A 27136-nucleotide genomic window follows, 5' to 3' on the forward strand; every position below is an offset into this window, starting at 1 on the left:
GATTTACCCCGGCTGACCCTAAATGATATTAAAAATCTATCTCTCCAAATACTCAAAAATATAACTTAACACCTTTTTAAAATTATTATAATACCCAATAAGTTCCCATAAATTGATAAAAAAATCACCATGGAGAAGTAAAGTGTTCATTTTTTGAACACAAAAAGTTCATACTTCAACTTAACAGCGGTTTTATTATTTATGTACTAAAGTACGTAAAGGTCATAATCCATTAATTTTTTCGAATAAATAAAAAATCTTACCGTAGACGTAGAAGGTATTTGGGTGGGAGGCACAAAACCCGGAACGACATTGAATCTCTAAAATAAAAATAAAAAAAATTTATTATTTTAACAACTAAAATTTACTATTATTTAAAAACACTTTTATTGATCAGAACTAAAATAAATAATCCTACCGTAGACGTAGAAGGCATTTGTATGGGAGGCACAAAACCTGGAACGACGTTGAATATCTAAAATACAAATAAGAACAAATTTATTATTTTAACAACTAAAATTTACTATTATTTATTATTATTTATTTTCCATATGAATATAAAAATTTTAATTTATATAGGTAAAAGGAAGAATTTTTAAAAATTAGATAAATATTAAATTTAGATTTCATTAAATAATAAATTTTTAATATATATATATTTTATATTTATAGGTATATATTTTATATATATATATTTAGGGTTTATGGTTAAAATGAATTATTTAGTGGTGTTTAAAATTACAAAAAATGTAAAATTAATCAATTATGTAAATTACCCTATTAAAAATTCCTAAGTAGTTTCCTACATAGGATCCTGCGTCAGATCCTAATAGGAAAGTAATAAGAACCTAATGCGGAAACTACTCAGGAAACTATATAGGAATCAGCGTAGGATCCTAGGTAGGAAACTACTTAGGAATTTGGGATAGTATCCTACGTAGGAAACTACGTTGGATCCTAATAGGAAAATACGTAGGAAACAAAAAGAATAGTGGAAATTTTTTTATATCATATATATATATATATATTTATATATATTTTTAATAATTTTGATAATTTATTAACACTTTTAATATTGTAATTGATATCTTGGAAATTTTTAAGACCAATGTTGAGAAGAGTCGTAAATTTTTCTCAAATTTAAAAGAGAAGTAATTATACAAAAGCTGTATATTTTTAAAATAGATTTATTAACGTTTTCGTTGAGTTTTTAATTAAAAAAAATTCTATTAGAATAGTTATATTTCTTTCCAACATTAATATAAGCGTTACAAAATTATAAGCACAGACGATGCTGGAACGCCAATACAATAAGAACAGCTCGTTTAGACTAAAACGAATTTACAAAAATATAATTTTTTTTAGTTTATAAGGATCCCTGATTGAAAAAATCTCTAGAAAGGGCATACCCAGGTAAATATAATTATACCCGAATTTCTAGTGAAATCCGTGTGGCAGTTTGTAACCTTCTTCTGAAATAAATCCGCATCGATTTCTACGTTCTACGTTGCTTTGACACAATTGACAAAAAAATGAAAATGACGTTTAAAAATTAGGGACGCATGAATATTCCCCAAATTAGACTTGCCGGAATTTTTGTGGTGTCAAATTAAAAATTATTAAATTTACATTTAGTAGAATTTAAAAACAGTAAATTTTACAATGAGCCCAATTTTAATATCAAAAAATTTCTATTTAAAACAATTCTAATTTTGTAGAATTTTTATTTAACTGAACTTTGATAAAGCAGATTTTCTAATATATCGAATTTTCAAATAATACAATTTCCATTTAACAAAATTTATATCTAGAAAAATTTTCATAAAAAAGAATTTTTATTTATCAGAATTGTTCTTTTGTCGAATTTATATTTATCCGAATATTTACTTAAAAGTATTTTTATTAACAGAATTTCCAATCCAAAGAATTTCTATATAACAAAATTCCTATTTAACAAAACTTTTATTAAATATAATTTCTTTTTTATTTAATTTTTATTTAATAGAATTGTCATTTAACAGAAATTCTACTTAGCTGAATTTTTAAGACAAAGAATTTTTATTTCATCGATACTTTATTTGACCGAAGTTTCACTTATCCGAATTTTCATTAGATAAAATTCTTAAAACGTCCAATTTCCATTTGATCGACCTTTCATATATCAGATCATCCACTTGGCAGAAAAATTTCAGCGGGAGTTTTAAAATCAACCAATCAAAAATTATCATGAAAATTGTGATTGGTTGATTTTAAAACTCCCGCTGAAATGTTTCTGCCAAGTGTATGATCTGATATGTGAAAGTTCGATCAAATGAAAATTCGACATTTTAAGAATTCTATCGAATGAAAATTCGAATAAATGAAACTTCTGTCAAATAAAGTATCGGGGAAATAGAAAATCTCTGTCTTAACAAATTAATTAATTAAAATTTCTGTTAAATGACAATTCTACTAAATAAAAATTAGATTGTATAGAAACTTTTTACCATATCGATGAATAAACAATATAAAATTAATAAAAATATTAAAAATTTCGTTTTAAAAGATTTAATTGCTGTTATTCATTATTAATATAATATATTTTGATTAAATTTATTGAATATTAATTATTTTCTATGATGTAAGTGATATATAATAATAATTGGAAAAAAGTTAAAGAATATTCCATGATTTATATACTTTCTTGATAGAACCCGGTTTTGCCCCACCATCGGGTACTTTGCATTTTTTTGAAAAACCTGGTTTAAATTGATCAAAAAATGTTTTTTCTTGCCATCGACCTTATTTTCTCATTCTCTAATGTTCAAGAAAGAATTTTCAACGAGATTTGATCTAATTTATTTTACAGATTCTTTGTAAACCAAGAATTACAAAAAGTTACCCGGTTTTGCCCCACTCTCCCCTACTTGAGCGTCATGACGTTCTAATTGGCATCGCTAGTAGCGGTGATAGAAGCGTCAAAAGTACATAAGTGGCTTTCCTACTTGTATTCAATTTGTAAAGTCTGTAGACATATTTAAAAAACCAAAACGTATATTTCATATTTTTTGAGATCAAGGAACCCGTACAGCACATGATTCATTCATTCGACTTTAAAATTCAATAAAACCATTTGAATGTTTAAAAAAATAATTTTTTGTTGCACATTCGTCTTCCTTGATCTCAAAAAATATGAAAAATACGTTTTGGTTATATGTGACCGTCCACGACAAAACAAGACTTAGCTCCCAAAAGTAAATTTCACAGGGCAAGCGATTGAAGTAGAAGCAGAAACAAGGAACACGCTTGACATGCCCTTCTTTAGAACGTTATAGTGTCAAAAGTAATTGACATAAACAATTTCTGACTTTTGCATGTGAAAGAACAACTTAAAATCTATCGATTAGCATCAAAAACTCAAAATTGATTTTTTGGGAGCTAAGTCTTGTTTTGTCGTGGACGGTCACATATAACTATGTCCACAGACTTTACAAAATGAATATAAGTAGGACAGCCCTTTATGAATATTTAATGCTACTGTCACGGCCACTCTTGACGCTAATTGGAACGCTATGACGCTTAAGTCGTTAATTATGGATAGCCAATGATTTAATATAATTTTAAATTCGGTAAAGCACATATATATGAATCGTTGTCAATTTCTATAAAAACGCATACAGTTTCTAATGTATTTGTCAATATCGCAAATTCTTCACTCATATTTTCTACTTTTTTTAACATATTACATTTCGAACCTAAAGCATTGGTTGTAAATAGTTTCTGAACAATTGTGTATTCTAATTTATTAAATCTGTCTACAATAAAAGATTTAATTTTTACGTAAGATTTATTTGTTATTAATGCATAAGTGTTATTAGAACGTTTATTAATTTTTGCATCTGACATGAATAAGCAATTGTTTTTAACCATTCTTATGTAAGAACATGAGTGTTCAAAAGAAAGATTCAAATTCTGAATCCATACTCTAGATACCGAAGAAGATGCACCAAAATATCTTTGTGAAGATATATTAACTGTTTTTTCAACCTTATTGTTAGCAAGTAATATACAAAATTGTCTAAGAAAGAAAGAAAAGTCTACTCGTTTTTCTAACAAATTTAAACTCGACTGTAGACTAACGTGCCGACATATTTGATGGTGAATGCCTTTTGTCGAATGAGTTGAACGTAATAATCTTCCATTTTCAGATTCAAATGGGTAGGCATTATGAGCCCATAAGGGTCCCCAATCACTTACGCTATTCGCTAAATGAAGAAGAGAATGAATATTGAAAGTCATGGCCCATTTAGAGTAAAGTTTTTCGGTTCCAGCTACAAATTTATGTAATAATTCATCTGCTAAATCTATTTCGGAAACTTTAATTTCTTCTGTCGATAAAATATAAATAGCTTCAACAAAAAATGACCAGTGATTTAAGTAATCTAATGGTAATATTTTAATGAAAACGGGTATGCTGTAAAAGAAAGTAAAATTTTCCCATTCCCGGGCTTTCCAATATTCTCGTTCTGAGAATGGACGAGATAATCTTCCAACTTGATGAGGTGACTTTATATTTTTTAAAATTGTATCAATTTCTGTTATTTTTTTACGAGAAATTAATCCCACTTTTTCTTTGTTTCCAAACAGCATTTTTGCAAATTGTTTTGCTACTCCAGAAACAAGATGCATACTATCTGGTACACAGCCGCGAATTAAATCAAATTTTTTTAAATTAAATAAAGGCGATCGCGTTTTTACACCCAAAAATGGTTTACTTGTTGCTTCTTCAGCATGTTTTATAGTGTCAGATTGATTTCTCTTTTGTGATACAGTGCTTAATAAGGGATATTTTATGCAACCTGAGCGTGATTCTTTCTTTGATTTTCTAATATATTCTCCAGGATGGAGACACTGTCCGCAACCATATTTAGCATTAAATTGAACAAACCCTTGTACAGGAGCACGTGCGACTGCATCAACGCAACAAATCAATGGGAAAATTTTAATAAAATTCTTAATACCATCAAGAACACATTCAACTCCTTTTGTCGAAAGTTCATTCATATTTTGTACAAATGGATTAAGGAAAATATTCATATCAGGTTTCCCTTTGCCGAACCAAAGCCCTGCTAAGATTAATTCTTTACTTCTAATATTAAAAGGCAATTCATTTACCATCAAATATATCGGCCAAATTGCGCAATTTGAACTCTTAAATAAAGGTGCACCGTCCGTGTTAAAGGTGACCGTAGCATATGTATGTTTATGATCTGCACTTAAAGATTTTACAAATTTACGGTAAAGTTTACCATCATAAACATCATTTATATAGCTTTCTTTGCGAAGTCTTGTTTTAACTACGTAATTGTAATAGTCAGAATTTGCTTCAATTAAATTTTTTATATGAAACGAAGGATCCATTGTCAGAAAGAAATCCTTGTATTCATAATCCTTGACATTGATTTGAATATTACAGTCTCGACAGTTTATAAACTTAGTTTTCTCAGATTCGAAAGTACCTACATATTTAGTACATTCAGGGCAAATTGCATGAAATGTCATCCATTTCTTCGGATAAAATAACTTATTTAATATATATTTAGTATTTGGCAAAATCGGATATTCGAAAAAACAATTAACGAGTCGGAACAGGTGAAAAGTGGCTGTAAATGACAATGCATGAATAAGAGCGTATTTAATTATCATAATAATAACTTCGCCAACTGTCCTATTTATTGTAACTTCTATTGGCTTATTGAAGTCACTGTCTTCCATCAAATCTTCAAGTAAAACATATTTTTTCTCTGCAGAAATGAATTCTTTTTCTAAGGTGCTTTCTTCTTCTGCATCAATAGCAAAATCGTCTTGATCAAGACAATCAAAGAAATTGTCGTGAACACGAATCTGAAGTCCGTTTAGCTCCATCACGTCAGGATTTTGACATAACCTCAAAAAACATAGCTGATTTTAAATGACAGGAGAAATTTTTTAAATAATGGCAGATTTGCTTGAATCTTGTTACTCGGGGGTTTTTGGGGTCGCTGATTACGAATTTAACGTCAGATTTAATAAATTCAAAATGGCGGATCCAATATGGCGGACGAATTTTTAAAAAGTAGTTGGATTTTTACGAAAATTGGTATCTAGGGGTTTTGGGAGTCGCTGATTACAAATTTATCGTCAGATTATTCAAATTCAAAATGGCGGATCCAATATGGCGGACGAGTTTTTAAAAAATAGTCGAATTTTTATGTAACTTGGCCGATACTGGGGTTCCGAGTCCCTGCATCGTAATACGTTTCCTACGTGTGTCTGCCATGACGGCATCAAAGCCATTATCCAGGGACTTAGCCGGATAGCGGACAAACTCCGTTGCCCACCGTCACCGCGTGGAGGTACCCTGGATGCAGACACATGTAGAAACATAAAGATATTTGACCACCGTACTATATCTGCCATTTTACATTTGAATAATCTGACGTTAAATTCGTAATCAGCGACTCCAAAAAACCCCATGATACCAATTTTTGTAAAAATCCAACTACTTTTTAAAAATTTGTCCGCCATATTGGATCCGCCATTTTGAATAATCTGACAATAAATTTGTAATCAGCGACTCCCAAAACCCCTAGATACCAATTTTCGTAAAAATCCAACTACTTTTTGAAAATTCGTCCGCCATATTGGATCCGCCATTTTGAATTTATTAAATCTGACGTTAAATTCGTAATCAGCGACCCCAAAAACCCCCGAGTAACAAGATTCAAGCAAATCTGCCATTATTTAAAAAATTTCTCCTGTCATTTAAAATCAGCTATGTTTTTTGAGGTTATGTCAAAATCCTGACGTGATGGAGCTAAACGGACTTCAGATTCGTGTTCAGCGCATCAAAATACATCAAAAAATGATGGTCTCATTTCCCGGCCCGGGTACTTTTTTTTTTTGTGTGGCTGTGTAATCTATAAAACATACATATTTTTCTAAAATTAATGAAAGATTAATTATGACCGAATCCATGTCAAATCATGCAGGCAGTCCGATGATATATTGCGAATTAATTGCAGAATGAAGTATGTTATTCTACTTGAAAAATAAAGAAATACGTGTTTTTTTTTATTTTGATTCGATTTTGTGTGTAGTTTTTACGACTTTTTAAAGATTTTTTCAAGAAAATTATTTTTTTTGCATTTTTCGCTTAAAAAAGCATAACTTTCGTAATTTTTAACCTTTTTTGTTGCTCCTGGGCTTATTTTTTTCATTTTTTTTACTCTTTTAAAAAAAATTACTCCGAATGAAAAATATTAAAAAACAAGGATAAAAATGGAATTTTTCGAAAAAACAAAAAAAAAATTTTTCTCAAAAATGCCACCTTTTTTTCGCCCCAAATTTTCAGGATTTATTGGTACACATATATATTACATACCATAAAAATTTCACTTGGTATTTTTATATTTTCATTTTTTTGATTAAAAACTCTAAAAATCATCAAATTTAAAAGGTTTCTAACTGCTCCTTGATTCATTTTTTTACTTTTCAACATTATTTTCGAAAATTGCGCAAAAAATAAAGAATTTTAATAATTTGCAAGAAAAATAACTTTGTTTTAGAAAAAAACGAAAAAAAAGATTTCAAAAAATTTTTTTTTTTCAAAATTGCTTTTTAGATTTTTTATGTATTGATCAATTCTAAAAGCAATATTTAGAAAAAAAACAATTTCAACAATCCAATCAATCGATCGAATTATTTTCGAAAACTGCGTAAAAAATAAAGAATGTAAATACTTTAAAGTCAAATTAAAGCTTCTGTTGTCAAATCGTTTTAAAAGGAAATATAAAAAGTAGTTTTATAGAACCCGAAAAAATAACAAACAAAAAATCTACGTATAAAAAAATATTTTTAAAACCTATTTGTTTCGATTTTTTTCTTTAAAAAAATTAGATATTTTTAAAAATTATTAACATTCTTTATTTTTTACGCAATTTTCGAAAATAATTCGATCGATTGATTGAATTGTTGAAATTGTTTTTTTTTAAATATTGCTTTTAGAATTGATCAATACATAAAAAATCTAAAAAGCAATTTTGAAAAAAAAAAAATTTTTGAAATCTTTTTTTTCGTTTTTTTCTAAAACAAAGTTATTTTTCTTGCAAATTATTAACATTCTTTATTTTTTGCGCAAAATTCGAAAATAATGTTGAAAAGTAAAAAAATGAATCAAGGATCAGTAAGAAACCTTTTAAATTTGATGATTTTTAGAGTTTTTAACCAAAAAATGAAAATATAAAAATACCAAATGAAATTTTTATGGTATGTAGTAAATATGTGTACCAATAAATCCTGAAAATTTGGGGCGAAAAAAAGGTGGCATTTTTGAGAAAAATTTTTTTTTGTTTTTTCGAAAAATTCCATTTTTATCCTTGTTAGGGTTTCGTGGCCCATGTCCGAAAGCCTTATAGTTTCACTTTGGCGTCCGTCTGTCCGTAGTATAAACCCCATTAGTTAACATGCCCCTATAATTGACATGTCCCAGTAGTTGACCTGTCTCAGTAATTGGCATGTCCCAATAGTTAACATGTCCCAATAGTTGACATGTCCATATAGTTGAAATGTCCCTATAGTTGACATGTCCCTATAGTTGACATGTCCCTATAGTTGACATGTCTCTATAGTTGACATGTCTCTATAGTTGACATGTCTCTATAGTTGACATGTCTTAATAGTGGACATTATCGAATGGACATTTTACCTAATGTTTTTGTTTGTGAATCAAAAAAGATAAATGATAGAAGAAAGACCTCCACTCCACAGCCACTCTTTCTTTTTTCTTGACATGTCTTAATAGTGGACATTAAATTTAAAGCGCCACGAAACCCTAGATGTAGGCGCAATTGCGCCTAGTTCTTTTCCTATTTTTTTTTAATATTTTTCATTCGGAGCAATTTTTTTTAAAGAGTAAAAAAAATGAAAAAAAATAAGCCCAGGAGTAACAAAAAAGGTTAAAAATTACGAAATTTATGCTTTTTTAAGCGAAAAATGCAAAAAAAATAATTTTCTTGAAAAAATCTTTAAAAAGTCGTAAAAACTACACACAAAATGGAATCAAAATAAAAAAAACACGTATTTCTTTATTTTTCAAGTAGAATAACATACTTCATTCTGAAATTAATTCGCAATATATCATCGGACTGCCTGCATGATTTGACATGGATTCGGTCTTATCATCATACCAATATTATATGAATGAAATATGGGGACGCATGAATAAGCTCTAAACATTTTTTTATAATTATGGTTTGACAGAATCTTATTATGTAGAATATTAATTTTGTAGAAATATTTATTTGTTCGAATATTAATGTTTTAGAAGATTCAAATTGTCGAAAATCAATTTGACAGTATTTTTATTTAGACGAAAATTAATAATTCAGTCATTTAATTTAATCGAATCTCAATTTAACCGAAACTTTGTCCAGTAGAATATTAATTATACAGGGTGTCCCAGTCATGGGTGTACATATTAAAGGTACATATTCTTCGGAAAAAAATAAGACAAAAAGTCTTCTATAGTTTTTCAAAATTTTTTATAGTTTTTGCGTAAATTGCAATTGAAAATTTAAAAATTACGCGTGGTGATTGACCGCGCGATCTCAGTGGGCCGGTGGGTGGGACATAGCGCGCCGGAACTTTCCTGATTTTCCAAGCGTGGTCATGTAGAGTTTACCCGATTACTTGAAATAATCCTCTAAAAAAAAAAGTTATGTATTTTTCAAAAGAATATTTTAACTACTCTTTTTTTTAATTTGAAAAAAATATAATGTATGTATTTTTTAGAGGATTATTTCAAGTAATTGAGTAAACTCTACATGCCCACGCTTGGAAAATCAGGAATGTTCCGGCGCGCTATGTCCCACCCACCTGCCCACTGAGATCGCGCGGCCAATCACCACGCGTAATTTTTAAATTTTCAATTGCAATTTACGCAAAAACTATAAAAAATTTTGAAAAACTATAGAAGACTTTTTGTCTTATTTTTTTTCCAAAGAATATGTACCTTCAATATGTACATCCATGACTGGGACACCCTATATAGAAAGAGGATTGGAATAAATATTAATTTTACAGAATATTCATTGGCCCGAATATTAAGGGGTAGAGAATGTTCTCCTGTTATTATTTTAACAAATTCAAACTGCAAATATATGTTTTTCAAATTGGCGGGATTCATAGCTCATCGAATCAACCGATTTACTTCGCTTAGGTCTTAAATTAAAGATAATTAAATTTATATGCGGATGAATCTCGAATATTTATGAATTTTTATTACAAAAAAAATTACAGCAAAATAAGTGACAAAATTTTTCATTCACTTTTTTCTTTTTCTCGACATTTCAAAAAAAAAAATTTTTTTGCAACTTGAGGTTCATCCGCATACTACAATCATATTTTAACAAAAAATTCTTGGGATTTTTTTAGACTATTTTTAAGAACTACAGATTTGCCGTCAATTTTAATGATCCCCTAGGTTTGACACTGATATATCTATACATATGTATGTATGTATATATAAAATAATTTTTTTTACATTTTCTTCTCCATATGTTCCTTTTTGTGTAAAAAATTTTATGTAATAAAAATATATAATATTATTGAAAAAAACACATTGGAAGAAAGCTTGGGGTAAACTAGACTCCCCCTTCATGATGGTCGAATATCAATTTGCCAGAAATAATTCGTCGGAAACATCAAATTTTACAAAACATAATTTCCTTGACAATTTCTGATTTGTCAAATTTAAAGTTTCCGTCGAATTATTTCTGACAAATTGATATTTGACCATTTTAATTCTCTAGACATTAATATTCGAGCAAATGAATATTCTGTAAAATTATTATTACTTTTAATTCTCTTTCTGCAAAATTAAGATTCTTTTACAATACCTGATACCGCATAGGATGATCCTTATAGTTTTTTTGATGCTGGACACAAATTCGTTATCAAAATTGATTCATCACCCTAGGTTTTCGAGAATTTTATTTTTTACAGCTCAAAAAAAAAATTTCTGAGTTTTTTTTTCTCATATCTTCCTTAACAATTTTCAATTTAGATCTTTTAAAAATAATTAATTTTTAAAGGAATTATCTTTGATTGAAGTTTGCGTTGCACCGTAAAACTAACTCTAAGACGCTCTAGCAAGAATTTTTGCAACTGTTTGTTTAAACTTTTGCTAACATTTTAAATTTTTTTTTCACTTTGACCCCCTTTTACGTTACAACGCGAACTTCAAACAAGCATAACTTATGTCAAAATAGATATTTTTAAATAATCGAAATTGGAAATTGTTAAGGAGGATATGAGCTCTCAAATGCATATCACGAAAACCAAAGAAAAAATTTTTGTGCCGTAATAAAAAATCGAAAAGTATTCAGCGTCAAAAAATCTGCAAGAATCACCCAATGCGGACTCAGAAATAGAAAAATGAAATTCTGTTGCAGTGTCATAGTAAACTTTCATTTATTTTAAATTAATGTTACCACAACCTGACGTGTAAGTTTACCACGACCTTACCCAATCAGCACGAAAACTTGCAGCAAGTTTGCTGCAAGTTTTCGTGCTGATTAGGTTGAGCTGATTCCTTTTTAAAAATGAAAACTTTATAAAAAATATCTTACCTCTTCATAGTTTTCTTTATTGTCTTCATCGTCAATATATTCAGCTAAATTAGCAATAACTATGTCAATTTTTTGAAGAACATCTACATTCACTTCTGTATTTTTCTCAATTATCTATATCCATATTAATAATAATTAATTATATTTTTTAAAATTTTGGGACATACTTCTGAATAAGGGAATCTCAATAAAAGTTGGTATAGTAACGTATTCTACAATGATAATTAAATTTGCACAAATTTTCACTATCATTTTCGTAATCAGCGTATCAAAATATGTTAGTGTATAAAGTTTTATCAAAATTGGAGGTTCCTCTTATTCGAAAGTACACCCAAATTTTGTCTGTAAACTCAAGAATTATGATTAGCACAAATTATTTTACAAAAATACTTAAAATATAACTTATATATCATAAAAATTATTTTTATTTGTTGTTTAAGTAGGGTCAGTTGGGGTAAATAAGGACAGGGGGTAAATGGAGACAATAGGTTTTGCAGCTTAATTTACAGTTTTAAAATTAAGTTCAACGTTAATATTTTAACCTCAGATCACATGCAAGAGGTTTTGAGTATTGCCAAGCTTTTATCTTGACAATTGTCAGCAAGATAATTCAAGTTATCGCTCAATAACTTGAAAATCAAAGTCAAACAGTTTCAGTATTTTCTATCGCATTTTAAAGAAAACAGACTTCAAAATCATAAAAAAATTTTTTCTTATTCCTTATTACACCCATAACAGAAATTCACTTAAATTTTTTATTTTTGTTAATTTGGTTAATAATAACAAGCTGTCCCCATTTACCCTGAGTTTTCAAATTTTTGGGGTAAATAGGGACAGCTTGTCATTATTAACCAAATTGACAAAAATCAAAAATTCAAGTGAATTTCTGTTATGGGAGTCATAATGAATAAGGCTTAAGGAGGAGTGACACATTTGACCCGAAAAAAATCGATTTTTTTTTGTTTGTTTAAACGATACTTTATGATGTGTAGAATAGAAATTATATCATGAGAAGTGATTTCGAAGTTATTTAAGTGAAACAAATCGAAATCTTCAGAAGGTGTCCAAGAGCGCTACAAGTGTTTGTCAAAACTTTAAACGCGTTTTTCTCGAAATGACATTTTTAAAAACGGTTGGCAGTCTAGCTCGAACAGTTTTGATCGGATTGACTTCAGCCAAATTTTTTTTATCGTCATTTACTAATGCTTTAAAGTACGTAGCGGAATTTTTTTTTATTTTTTTCTTCAAACAGCTGCCAAATCCACAAAAATTAATATTTTTAAAATATCCTACGTACTCTAAAGCTAAATTTATCACAGATTCAGAAAAAATTTGAATTTTTGTTTTATATTAAACGGCCTAACCGGAATCTTGCCCACCGATTTGCTCTCCAGAGAAATATCAACTTTGGCGCACTCTAAAAGCAACAAATTGAAACATTTTTTAAGTATAAATAATTTTTGTAAACTTAAAAAGTTAACAAATAAATTCCTCGACCTTAAAGGTGTCACTCCCCCTTAAGAAACCGCCTTTAAACTTTTTAATTTAAATTAAAAAAGAACAAAGAATAATGTACAAGAACATGCTCCAAATCTAGTGCAAGAAAATGTATATAAACCTGTTAAGGAATATGTACAAGAACTTGTACAACTTCTTGTACATAGATTTTCTGCAGGATGTAAATTGAAAATCAGAAGTCGCGATTAATAGGTTTTTTACAATTTTAATACAAATTATTTATTCAAAAAAAATAAATCTAAAATCAGCTTAGAGTTAAAAATCATAGAATACTTTGTTTCCAAATCACATAAAGGTAAACGATGTTCATGTATATGCATTTTCAAAGTGTCAATTTAATTGTAACACTGTGCAACAGAATTTCATTCTTTTTATTTTTGGGTTCGCATATTGTAATTCTGACAGGTTTTTTGACGTTGAACACGAATCCGAACACAGAATTGCTCTATCACCCTAGGTTTTTGAGAAATTTGATCATGAAAATAGAAAAAAATTCCTTCTCAAGGTATTTTTTGATTTTTTATAACGGTTTAAATTTTTTTTAAAAAGCTTTTAATGATATGTATTTGAAAGCTCATATCCTCCTGAACAATCTGCAATTTAGAACATTTAAAAATATGTATTTTTGTATGAGATATCCTTTTTTGAAGTTTGCATTTGAAATAATTAATAGGATTCTTTGAAACTTCCATCTTGGAGGTTTACAGGGTCAGTAACACAGATCTACAAGGTTTTTTTTATATCAGAGTGATTTCCAGTGTATTTATATGTGCTGAACACGATCCCGGGTTCTAAAATTGCGTGTAACGTCAGGATTTGGAAAAAAATAGGGGTAAATACCCAAAAAAACATATTTTTAAGGGTTTTCAATATTATATTCTTCTTAATCTAACAAACTAGAGACTTCTATATAGGCTTAAATTAAATCTTGAACATTACACTTTAAAACCTATATACGCAAGAAAAAATAAAATTTCAAATTTTGAAAAAAAATTGAGTAAAGAACATTTTTTTAAGGTCAAATTTCTCGAAAACCTAGGGTGATGGATGAATCACTATATGTGATCCCATAAATAAAAATGCTGTTGCACTTAAGTAAATTTTATATGAAGTTTTTGAAATGTTGGTTTTGAAAAATATATGAAGAAATTTATTTTCTGTTTTTCTAAATAACACAAATTAAAATATTATTATTATAAAATAAAATCTTCTCTTAATTCTTAAGAAGTTAATTAAAGATTACTTAAAAAATTAATTTTCAATTTTAAACAGATAAAAATTGAGTGGCCAGATCGAAGAAGGGAATGTAAAATTTTGGTAATAGTTGAGGTCTCTTGCCACTTCAAATTTTAACTTTATCCACCGAGGGTGGATAAAGGGCTCCTAAGAAGGGTTGACGGGTTTTAGTGGGTCGGGGCTGGTAGTAGTTCGCCAGCTTATTTTGTTTAGTGTTCCCTTTTTTTCCCAACCCCACATAACCTTGGCATGCGGAAGCGAAGGTATCTGTATACATATTTCCCAAAAGTCCCTAAGCAAAAAAAAAGTTCAAACGTCAAATTTCAAGTGGCAAATGATCTCCATTTATGAACGAAATAAATTTACGTATCTTTTTTCTATCTGGCCTCTTAATTAAGGTTTTTAAATGTATTTAAATGAGAATTTGCGATATTAGGTAATATGTCAATGGCCCAGATTATTTAATTTAAGGTATTAGGGTCAGTTGGGTTAAATGGGGACAAAATACCTATTTTTCACAAATTACGTAAGTTTCTTTCTTCAAAATGTAATATTTGAAGTTTTCTTTTATATTTAGTTGTTATTAACATTCCCAGGATTAATTTTATGGAGCAGAAAAAATTTATATAAGCTTTAATCGCATGAAACTAACTGTTCCCATTTTCCCAAATATTTAGAAAATTTTCTAAAATTCGGGGTAAATGGGGACATCATAGTTTCTAAGAAAGGTTTAAGAAAAAAGTTTCGTAAAGTATATTACTGTATTAAGGGATGAAAAAACTTGAAAAACATTTGTAGTAGATGTATGATAGATGAACCAATTGAATGGTATATATGATATCATAAAAGTTGAAAAATCAACCATTCAAAAAGTAGTAATGTAAAAAGTTAAATAATTTTAACAAATTTTCACGGATTTTCATTAAAGTTGGTAAAGAGAGGATTTTGGGGTCGCTTAATAAGTATTCGATGTCTGATTTTAAAAATTTTAAATAGCACTAACACAAATGTACTATGCAACACTGCAGGTTTATGCCTGCATATTTTGTTAAATTGAAGCGAGGTATAGATATAGAGACAAACACGTTTTATTATATAATTTTACACTTTGGAAATAGTCTACTCATATAAAAGTAACAAATTTATTCAGTTACATTTTTAAAAATGTATTCCAACTTTTGTCTCCCTTTACCCCAAGTATTCAAATTTTCAAGGCAAATGGGGACAGCTTGTTATTATTAACTTGAATGACAAAAATCAAAAGTTCACGTGAATTTCTGTTATGGAAGTCATAAGGAATAAGAAAATATTCTTGTATGATTTTTAAGTCTGTTTTCTTTTAAATGCGAGGCAAAATACTGAAAATATCAGGATTTCTGACGTTTTGAGAATAATTTATGATTTTATTTTTAGCAGGGCAAATTAAAATGGTAATTATAAATTGTGCCAATCATAAATTACCGTGCATACCCAGTAGGCACACTTGTTCCAAAGACGTCTTGAGGATGTCTTTTAGACTTGTGACAAAAGACGTCTTTTTAGATTTTGAAAATAAAAAATTTTTAATAAAAATAACTTTTATATTTTATTTTCTAAGTTCAACGTAAACATCGAAACTGTTTAAGATAAATTTTACAGAAATTTCTTAAGTTCGATTCATTTCATTGACAATTAAGTTCGTAAATTTTGAAAAGGATTTTATCTTTCTCCGATGGCTCAGACGCTTAAGGCGTAGAGTTTTAACCCAAGGTATTGGGGGTTCGAGCCCTGGTCCGGGTGGATTTTTTCATTCCTGATTTCTGTATAAACGTGTACAGATAAAACAAAAATCAAAATAAAGTTAAAATTTAAATAAGATAATAAATAATTAATGTGTATTAACATAAAAAATATTCCGAAAAAAAATTCTAAGTCCTAAAGACGTCTTTTAGACGTCATTTTCGAATGTCTTTTAGACGTCTTTTTTTGAATGTATTTTAGACGTCTTCTGGCCAGACATAGAACGTCTTAAAGGAGTCTTTGTATGTCTTTATGATGTCTTCGAGACATTATCATCAAAGTCTGAGGATGTCCGCGGACAAAAAAAGACGTCTTCAAGACGTGTTTTAGACGTCCCGGTGCCCACTGGGTATGTTAAAAAAAATAATTACCCCATCAGCATTGTATTCTTCCACAAATTTATTTACTTCTTCCACATTTTTTGTTTCTTGAAATGTATCTTCATAAAAAATTTGCCTATTCTCAAAATTCATTTCTTCATGTTCTTTCAAATCATTCATTTCTTGCACAGATGAAGAAGGCTTTTCGTTTGTACTCGATAATTTCTTGTATGTTTCTTGTTCTAACTCATTATCAGTATTTTTCCTTGCCTATTAAAAAAAAATAAAACGCTTGAACTCTATAATGATTCAACGTATAATAATGAATACACATATTAAAATATAATGTATATTTTCAACCATGAAAATATAAATAAGTCCCCAAAATTTATTCATAAAAGCTATAATTTCTTTTTATCCGAATAAAATGAATAAATCTCCTGTTATATTAAAATGTTTAATTTGTCATTTAATCATATTTTAATTTTTTCATTTTTTTTCTTTGCGGGTGCACAGTGCCCCACTTGAAATAGGGTTGTACAAATATCTAAAAAGTCCGTGATAATGAGTGAAAAAAGTGAAAAGAAAACATTTAAGTTACAGCGAGCAAGCGGAGTTACTAAAGAAATTAAAAAAGAGAATAATAAATGAAAGTATATGAGGTATTCCATGCCAAATCGGAGACCATTTGGCTTTTGCACCTCAGATCTTTTTGAAAATTTTTTTCCTTTTAGTACTCATGAAGACTAGCTTTCATGATTTTTTTCAAATTTTTTCATCAAGCCCTTTAGGAGATATCAATTTTTGAAAAATTACGTCACTTTTTTTTGAAATGCTTGTAATTTCGCTAAAAATTGACCAAATTAGATCAATCTTATATCAAAATTTTTGTTTTTAAACGTACTTTCCAAAAAAAATATTGAAAGTTATTTTCGAAAAAAATTTCTATTAGATTTTTGAGATTTAAGACTAAAAATTCATTTTTGAACCTGTGTGTATCGATCGATTTTTTCAAAATTTTTTTACAAAAACTGCTCTAAATTTGACGAATTTTGAGCCTAGTCCGATAATGGGAAAACGATGGGAACTATTTTTTTCGAATTTTCAAATTTTACGTTTTTAATTATTCACGTTAAAAAGTATTTAAAATTATTCTTAGAACTATTTTACTATATATATATATATATATATATATATATATATATTATATTAATAATATTATTAAAAAACGAAAAGTAATTCACAACACCTAAGTATTATCATAACTATTACTTTTAAAGTGACAAATGAGTATATTTACTTTTATATGCAAAAGTGAGAAAATTGTATTTGTTTCATTTTCAAAGTTGAAAAACTACTGGGTTTTTTAAATTTACTATTTTGAGTGGGTTTATTTAATTTTTAAAAATGTAAATTTCCACAAAAAAATATAAGACTACAATTTTGTGTACTTGTGCATTATAGAGTATTTTTGTCACTTTCAAAGAGGGTCCATTTTCTTACCTACTTGGAAACTCACACAAAGACAATACAATCTTGTACTATTACAACGTTTTGTCCTTTTCCCGCTACGAAAGTTGTAAAATTACAAGTTCGATTGTATTTATAAATTTAAAAAGTGTATTAATACCTCACTAGGAGTAGTAAAATTACATAATTTCTAAAATGTAATTTTACTATTTCAAAATGTAAATTTTTTTTATTTTTTACAGTGTACTGTTACAATAAACGGATTAAAGGAAAATAGATGAAGAGTCTAAAAAGATCCCATAAATATATTCACAACTTTATTACTTGAAAAATTATTCACGCCAAGCTTTTCAACTGCCTGCGATACAGATTTTCATTAAAAACAAATTTTATTTCAATTAATCATTGAGATAAATATGAAATTCTAATTCATATTTTCTTTTTTCTATATTACACGATATTTGAAAAGTACAATGAGAAAGATTCTCGTTTAAAAATTTATTTATTACTATTAAAAAAAATAATATCTAACCTAGTCATACATTTTACTTGGCTAATTTTCATTTCATAAATTGTTTCGAGCGTTGAAATAATTTTTACTTGGTGTAACTTTTTGCATCGAAGATGTTTTTGTTGAAATTTCAAAAATTTTTGTTTAACTTTATGCTTGATTGGAGAATCGACTAAGTATTATATATCATATCGTCTAATAATTTAATAATAATAATTAATAAAAATAACAATAGTGCCAAATTACCCTGGCGGACGGTAAATAAAAATATCCACCCTAGACAGGATTTGAACTCGCGACCCTAGTAGTAGAGCTATGTCGGTTGTAGCTCAGTCCTCTTCGATTCTTACCTTACCGACCGATGGTAACTCTACTTTACCATAGATCGGTGTTACCGACCGTTGTCGCGAGATGGCGCTGTTGCTCGCGGGAATTTTTGAATTTTTGAACCCTCTTGGCCACCCCCTTACCACCCAATCATTTGCATAACATTTGCATATGCTTTGAATTTTTTAACCCTCTTGGCCACCCCCTCACCACCCACTCATTTGCATATCATTTGCCTTTTTAGAGAATCCCTTCCACTTTCCACCCTCTTGACCACCCCCCCTTACCTCCCACTCATTTGCATATAATTTGCATATGCCTTTTGAGATTCCCTCCCACTTTCCACCCTCTTGACCCCCCCCTTACCACCCACTCATTTGCATATAATTTGCATATGCCTTATCAGATTCCCTCCCACATTCCACCCACTAATTTACATGCCGATTTTATATTTTATGGTAAGTAACTATTTTACCATATAGTAATCTTATTTTTCAAAAGAGGGCGCCCCTTTTTAAAACTTCTTTTTTTTCATGGTAAGTCTCTATTTATCATATATTTATCATTTTTCAAAAGAGGGAACCACTTTACATTGACCGGGAAAAATTTAAATGTTTCGATTACTTATATATTTAAATATTTAAATTTTTTCAACGTTTTTTTTATATTAGAGAATTTTTCATTATTATATATATTTTTTGGAAATTATTTTTTAACGGTAAGTAATTCAAGTTTTCTCATGAATTTGAAGATTCATCTAAACGTTGTCAACAAGCTGTTTTGAGTTTACCTGTATCCCTATCATTAAAAACATAAAAAGTGTCATAAAAGAGAACACGGTGCTCTAGGAGCGAAAATAGGTTTCACAAAAATGCGGATAAAAACGGATTGTGTAGCATGTTTTGTACATATTTATAGGTTAAAAATCTATTTGAAATGAAATTCTACCTGTTCCCGTTTTGGAGAAATACATTGAAAACGTTTTTCTATTTGATAAAGAATAAAATTGTTTTCATTTCATAAAGTAGGAAACAGGATAAATTTTTTTGTAATTAGATGGTTGCCACCCAGGAATAAAAGCTTATTAAATGCCCCCTTTAGTGAATCAGATATTTTAAGAATGTGGATTCATTAATGTTTTTAATCGGAATGTAACATTTTGATAATTTTGAATCGGATCGAAAAATTTCAGGTTTTTGTTGTCATATTCCGAAAAAAATTTAATAATTTTTAATAAACGAGCTTTGTAAATAAATTATACACTGGAGAGTAAGATTTGCTTAATGCTTTTTAAATTGAAAAGATACATATCACTGTCTCTCAACTAACAGGTAATGATGAAGACAAGTTTGAAAAATGTAAATGATTTGAATCGGAGTCAATATGAGATTTCCTTTTAAAAATGCGGATTCAACTCAGCCTCCGACCGATTCAAACATATTGAATAGGTTTTTCTTTCCTGGGCATGTCAATCTCACTGATAAATATTGTGTTGACAGTTTGTTTGGTTAAATGCGAATTGTATTTCTACAGAATAATTGTATTAATAATTGTTTAATATTACAAAGTATATATTTTTTGCAGACTTAAAACGAAGGTTTGAAACCTATAAGTTTAAGAAGAAAGAAGAAGAAAAACATAAAAAGATTATATATAAAAATTAAAAAAATATTATGTAAGAATATAAATATATATGTAAATGTAATTTTCCTACAATTTGTCTTTCTTTCTAATAAGAATTTTATTCCTTATCAAAAAACACAGTAAACTAAAAGGTATTAAAAACGTTGCAGATTAAAATAATACCAAAATTTATATATAAATATTTCAATTATTTTTCATCCTAACTTAAATTTTAATCTTTCGATGGATTATTATTATCCACGGCGGGTAAAAGAGTTGTATCTTATTTCAATCCATTTTAGGATTAAAATAATACCCTTCAATATTCTGTGAAAAAAACGTTTTTAATGGATTTCTCCAAAACGGGAACAGGTAGGACTTTATTTCAAATGGATTTTTAACCTATAAATATGTACAAAACACGCTACACAAACCGTTTTTATTCGCATTTTTGTGAAACCTATCTTCGCTTCTAGAACACCGTGAGAAAATTCCGTCTAACATTTGAAAAACTGTCATTATGAAAACTCCTCTCATACTAAAAACATCTTTTTTGTAAGAAAGTTCAGTGAAAAACAAAATTCTTTCCATTTTTTAAAAATTAATAAGTTAAAAAAATATTTTAATTTTCATTGAAAAAAAACTAATTATATTGAATTAAAGTCTTTGAGTTTATTCATTATCATTAAAGTGTAGTGAAAAAAAGTGATTTGTTTAAAGAAAATTTGAATTTGAAGAAAAAAAATGGTATGTATAATTTTTATATATTTTATAATTTTTTTAATAGAAATCTTTCATATTCTTATAAATTCATTTCTTAACAAATTTTGATATTTTTATGTACAGAATTCTGAAACAAAAACTATAATTGATTTTTAAATGAGTTTTAAATGAAACTTTGAAAATAGTTTAATAATTTACTAAGATTGTGAGTCAACCTTTTTATAATCGTTTGTTTTTCTCATATGTTTCTTATAATTTTTTAAAGTAATTGAAATATTTTAGAGTTACAATTGAAATTTTTAAAATGGTTTAATTTTGTAATATTATACATCAGAAACTTTACAATTTAATTTTCTATTATTTCAATTAAAATTTTTGAAAATAATTGAATTTATAATGAATGTTAATTAAAAATTTTTAAGCCTTATACGTTAGGAAACGGAAAATAATTTTTTTTCCCAAATATTTTAATTAAACTCTTTGAAATTAATTGAATTTTTTTAGAGATGCAATTGCAGGTTTTTGAAAATAATTAAAATCTTATTACAATTTTCAAGATAATTCTATTTTTGAAGATTGTAAGTCAAAATAATTATATAAATTATATAATATATATACAATTCAAGTACAATTCAAGTACCTAATTTAAAATTTCTTAAAAATTATTAAATTTTTCTAGAATCATAATTGAAATTTTAAAAATGATTTTTGTGTTAAAAAAATGTCCAAAACTGTATGTGTCGTCCTATTTTAGCCTGATTGTTATTATGAAAATGGTAAATTTTGGAAAAAATAATTGTAGGGGGTTCAGAAATTGTGACATAATTTATAAAGAGAGGGTTTCTTTTAATGTTATTTAATGTGACAAGTAAGAGGGAGGTTAAAAATAAGCTAAAAATGTGTGACATTATTTATGGACGAAGCCTCTGGGAAGATTCATAAATATTAATTTTTATAAAAATATTTTATTTCATATTTAATTAATTAATTTTATTAGTTGAATTAATAAATAATTCTTCATGTAAAAATATAAAAAATTATTAGATTTTTTTCTATTACCTTTTCAGTGTAGTTATTTGAAATAAAAATTTAGTTATCCAAACTTTTCACATAGTTATAAATAACAAAACTTACAGAAAAATCTAACATTTTTAAAATAAAATCCCGAGTTTAGGGAAAATTTTTTGATTGATTCTCAGTTTTCTTACAATCTTTAATTAAAGGTTAGTAGGCACCAGGAATATTATAAAATGTAATAAGTAGTATAGTATAAAATTTTTCTATTACAATATGAACATATTTTAAATATTGTGTAGTCTAACCTGCTCGAATTCGAATGGTTTCTCTTGCTAGTGTTTCCACTTTCATTGGAATAAACTTAGGTTTTCGTTTAATACTTTCCAACTCCGTTTTGGAATCAGTAGAAAGTACTGCCCTGCATCTTAAGTGTCTACTTTGTTTCATCGCATCTTCATTCTTCTCGTCATCTGTTACAACCACAGATAAATTCGAAGCATACTGCTGCTTTTTGAGTGCCTCTTCAAAAGTGCCTAAAAAAATATACTGAATAATTTAAATCTTACTGTTTATTACAACTTTCTTGAAAAAATAATTTTCAACAGTCGTATACTTTTCCTGAAAAATATTTTTATTTCAAACAAATTTTATTAAACAAATTTTTTTTCTGAAAGCTACTGATTTATTTTATAAATTTTTATTTTCTAATATAAATCATTTTTAAAAGCTTCTTTACAAAAAATTTATTTTTGCATACTTTTATATTTTAAGAAAGCTAATTAATTATTTATTTTCTTAATTTCTATTTTCTATAATAGAGTTCAATTTTAAAAGTTTCTTTAAAAAAAAATTATTTTTCATATCATTTATAATTGTAAATTAAGATTTTCTCGCTAAATTTTATTTTTGTCAATTTACTTAAATTTTTCTACTATTTAAAAAAATTGCCCTTGAAATCACACAAAGCAGATTTCAGGGATCACAGTTACAGTAACCGAAAAGTATAAGAAAAAGGGAATTTTTGTGTTGAAAAGACAGAATTTTATAAATCAAAGAAAAAGTTAATATACATATATCAAGATTCGCGGTAGAGAATCGACGACAAATAATTTTTTAAACCCGCGGATCTAGTGTCTCAAAATATCGGCATCTTTCGACCAAAATTAAATAACTCGAAATGTTCTTTATTAAGGTTATGTCCAAGTTGTGAAATGTAAACAATGAGAAATTTAAACAAAAACTGTACCTATTTTTTCGACGTTCTCATTTGAGCACAAATGAAAAACCTGACATTTTCTTTGTAAAAATGGTTAATACAGGTATAAAACTTGGTAACTATATATTATTTAAGAAATGATAATAAAAAATACATTAGAAAATTGTAAAAGAATATGTGCACTGAAGCAACAATTTTGACGTGTCATGAAGAATTCAAGTGTCTGACTATATCAGACGCACGGACCGGGAGGACACTTGAATACTTCGCGACACGTCAAAATTGTTGCTTCAGTGCACATATTCTTCTGCAATTTTCTAATTTATTTTTTATTATCACTTCTTAAATAATGTATAGTTACCAAGTTTTATAACTGTATTAACCATTTCAACGGCAAATCAAGGTAAGAACATATTGCAAAGTAGTATATTGTTTTGTTCAGTACGTCTGTTTAGTTAATATTTTTAAACGTTTTAACTTCAAAATAAATTTTTTCTACTTAACGTCTCAAAATTCATTGATTTGTACTTTTTTGGATGAATTACAAAAGGAAACTTAATTTCATTATTTTCAACTGTCTTAAGTCCAATTTTCAAGACTGGATCTTATAATATGTATATATATATTAGAGAAATTATTTGGTTAAATTTTTTAAATAACTCTGAACTATATATATATATATATATATGTATTTTCTTATTTATAATAACTCTTCTGATGCTAAGATTTAGTGCTGTCAGAGGTAATAATTTAAAAATAAGTAATATTTTTACACCTTTTTAAAAAAAATCAGTTTATAATATGAGTTTGCAATGCCAAAATTTGGCTACTTTATTTGCACCGACAGATTTAAGTGGATTGTCCCATTATAAGTATTATATAATATTTTTAATAAAATATTGTACCTTTAAAAGTTTTAATTTACTGTTTTTAAAAATTGTTTTCAGAAAAACATATTGTAATTAGAAATTTATAAATTAATGTTAGAAATATTTTTTTTTAAATGAAATAGAAAATATTTTTAAGAATATGTGACTCTTTCCCTTCATATAGGGAAATTAATACTTACTGGCAAAACGAAAAAACCTTTTTACTGGCCAGGGTTTTCCATCATTGGTCCACGATGGACTCGGTAATGAGTTTTCTTTTAAAATTTGATCAAGCTCTTGCACACTTTTTGCAACGGGAAAATATGCTCCCGTTAAAACATTCTCGTCGTTAAAAAATCCCCAATCTGTACGTATTATCTCTATAGATTCCTCTTTGTCATCAAATTGAATAACGGCAAATGTTCGAGAATTTCCATCTAAAATTTTTAATTTAATAATTTTTAAATTTTATTCAATTCAATTATGATTCAATTTTTATTTTTAATTAAGACAATTTTTTTGTTTTTTTTTATTGAAAAAAATGGTTGTCAGGGTCTAGAGGAATATAATTTATTTTACTCTTTGAAAAAAAAATTAACAAAAAATTTGTTTGGTGACGAGAAACTCACGATTATATGATACAGTAGCAAAGATAATCTTTGACAGTATTACCAATTTATGGAATAATGAAATTATTATATATTTATTCTATATTCTAGAAAATTATGAAATAATTCTATATAATTAATTTTGAAATTTATTTTTATTTTAAAAAAGCAACAAGTCATCTGTGTTTGATGTTTTTCTAGCCATAGACATAATGTCTTTGCCATGAGTAGCACATGGCTTCCAGTGTTTCTTGTATTTAAAAACGTTTATTATGTATAAAATTTAGATTAAAAAGAAAATCTTACCTGTTTCAAGATCCATTTTTTCTCCAAAAAAAAGAAGTTTGATCTTAAAAACAGAAAAGGATTGCACTAATGATATTGGATATTATAATTCAATAATACTTATTCTCCACCATTGCCAGCAGATTGATACCGAATGTTATCATTATGCGCACCTTTGTAGCGCAGCTAATACAGTATTGTTACGTCATTTCCTGCATTTATAGTGATTCTAATTTATAATAACAATACGATAAATTTAATTTATTTTTTAAAAAATGGTTCTTTGAAAATAGAAAGTAAATCTGTAATTAAAGTAACATGTTTTTCTTAAATAAAATATTTAGGTTCCTAAATGTACTTGCATTTACTTCCTTTGTAATTGGACCAGTTTTAAGAATTGTCCAATCAACTTGCGAGATAAATCAGAATCACTGGAAATGACGCTTTATACAAAATTATTTCCCCCGAACCCGGAATTGCTTTCTGTTTCCACTTTTCCTTCATGGCAATTCATGGCCATATGTCTGGACCTGTGATATCAAAGAGACTAAAAACGATATATTTGAATAAGTTTATTTTACTAATTATTTGTTTATCCAAAAGAAAATTTACAGGAAATAAGGAAAAAAAATGTGTTTTATGTGAGAATATTATGCAATACAGTGCAGTCAAGATCAGTTCAAAATATAAAAGGTAAATGGTGATGTAAGACATAACCTCAATTTTTTCAAGTTACTCGAGGCATTTTCCAAAATTAAGGTTTGAATATTACAATCTATTTGAGTGAGAATAAATATTTTTATTATATTATTTCATACAATTAATCATGCACTATTATATAACTAAATCATTATTGCAAGTTGTTCAGAAAGTCAAATAATATTTCGCTGGAAATTTTTGGAAAATATCAAAACTTCTGAAATATTTTCTTTGCAGGTAAACGTAAATAAATAAATAAATTCTAGGTGCACGAAAATGGTGCATATTTATTATAGGTTAATTCATGTGCTTATTATTTCTGAAAAAAAAATTTTCAGAATAAAGTTAACAATAGATTTTCTTGCAAATTCAATAGTTTGCTATTAATATTCATATAGTTCATAATATTTCAAACGTGTAAAACTTTTTATACAATGTAGAATGCTAGAGTAAAGTAGTAATGAAATTCGCCAATGAATACACGTTATACACAATGCACGCATTAAACTTGCAATAACTGAGAATGTAATAAAACCTTAAGTGATTTTAAAATTAAAAATTTTCATTTAATCGACATAGGCGAAAATTTTAGTTAAATATTAAATCGAGACATTTCAATTTTTTCAAAATTTTTAATAAATTTTTGCAATTAAATATTCCGAAATTGCAAGAAAATATTTAATAAATTTTCAGGAAATTTCCGGTGCTGTGGGGTGGTCATGTATTTCACTAAATTATTCTTTTCTGTAAAAATAATTTTTATGTATTTTGTCTTTATTAAATCCGAGCTTTAATCTATATAATTTTAAACAATAAAAATTCAATTAGTCCAACTTTCAATAAATAAAATATTTAATTATTTTAAGTTTTAATAAATTAAATACTCAATTACTTCATTTGTTAATTAATTCTGATTGTGCCAAATATTTTTCAATTATAATTTTAATTATTTCCAAATTAAATTTCTCTATACTTTAAATAACCTAGATTTTAGTTCATTCATTCCAAATTCAATGGATTCAAAGTATAGTCTCTCAAAATTTTATCGATTATAATTTCAAACATTCCAACTAAAAAATCAATTTTAGTTTAAACCTCTATTAATGAAAATTGTCAATTAATGTTTGCTTAAGTTCATGTAAATTTCAATTATTATTAATTTCTATTTATTATAATAACTTGTAACTTTTTGTTTCACTTTCAATCATTCATTTTTTAAGTTAATCAGACTTCAATTTAGAATTCAAATATTGATATCTCTTTATAGAATATATGTACTAGTTATAA

The 27136-nt window shown here is 27.4% G+C and overlaps 1 protein-coding gene across 1 annotated transcript; it reads right to left on the reverse strand.

The window, feature by feature from the left end:
• Window positions 1–2341: 2341 nt before the first annotated feature.
• LOC127288776 (uncharacterized) lies at window positions 2342–25187 on the reverse strand. The gene is made up of 7 exons (XM_051316415.1): window positions 25172–25187; window positions 24458–24694; window positions 22478–22705; window positions 19758–19795; window positions 16553–16771; window positions 11649–11762; window positions 2342–5883 (listed from the first exon to the last, which is right to left on the reverse strand). The coding sequence occupies exons 1-7, from the start codon at window positions 25185–25187 to the stop codon at window positions 3589–3591; spliced, it is 3147 nt and encodes a 1048-aa protein (XP_051172372.1). The 3' UTR covers window positions 2342–3588.
• Between the last annotated feature and the right edge of the window lie 1949 nt (window positions 25188–27136).

Source organism: Leptopilina boulardi, unplaced genomic scaffold, assembly GCF_019393585.1.
Source record: "Leptopilina boulardi isolate dan_hultmark-lab unplaced genomic scaffold, ZJU_Lbou_2.1 LbouV2_394, whole genome shotgun sequence".
NCBI lineage: Eukaryota > Metazoa > Arthropoda > Insecta > Hymenoptera > Figitidae > Leptopilina > Leptopilina boulardi.

Excerpts from the sequence above, each read along its gene's own strand:
- LOC127288776 (XM_051316415.1), bottom strand. Across the intron at positions 19,796-22,477 it reads AACCATTCGAATTCGAGCAG|AAAAACGTTTTCAATGTATT; the intron begins GTTAGACTACAC and ends TTTATCAAATAG. Across the intron at positions 16,772-19,757 it reads TTTCTCCAAAACGGGAACAG|GCAAGGAAAAATACTGATAA; the intron begins GTAGAATTTCAT and ends TTTTTTTAATAG.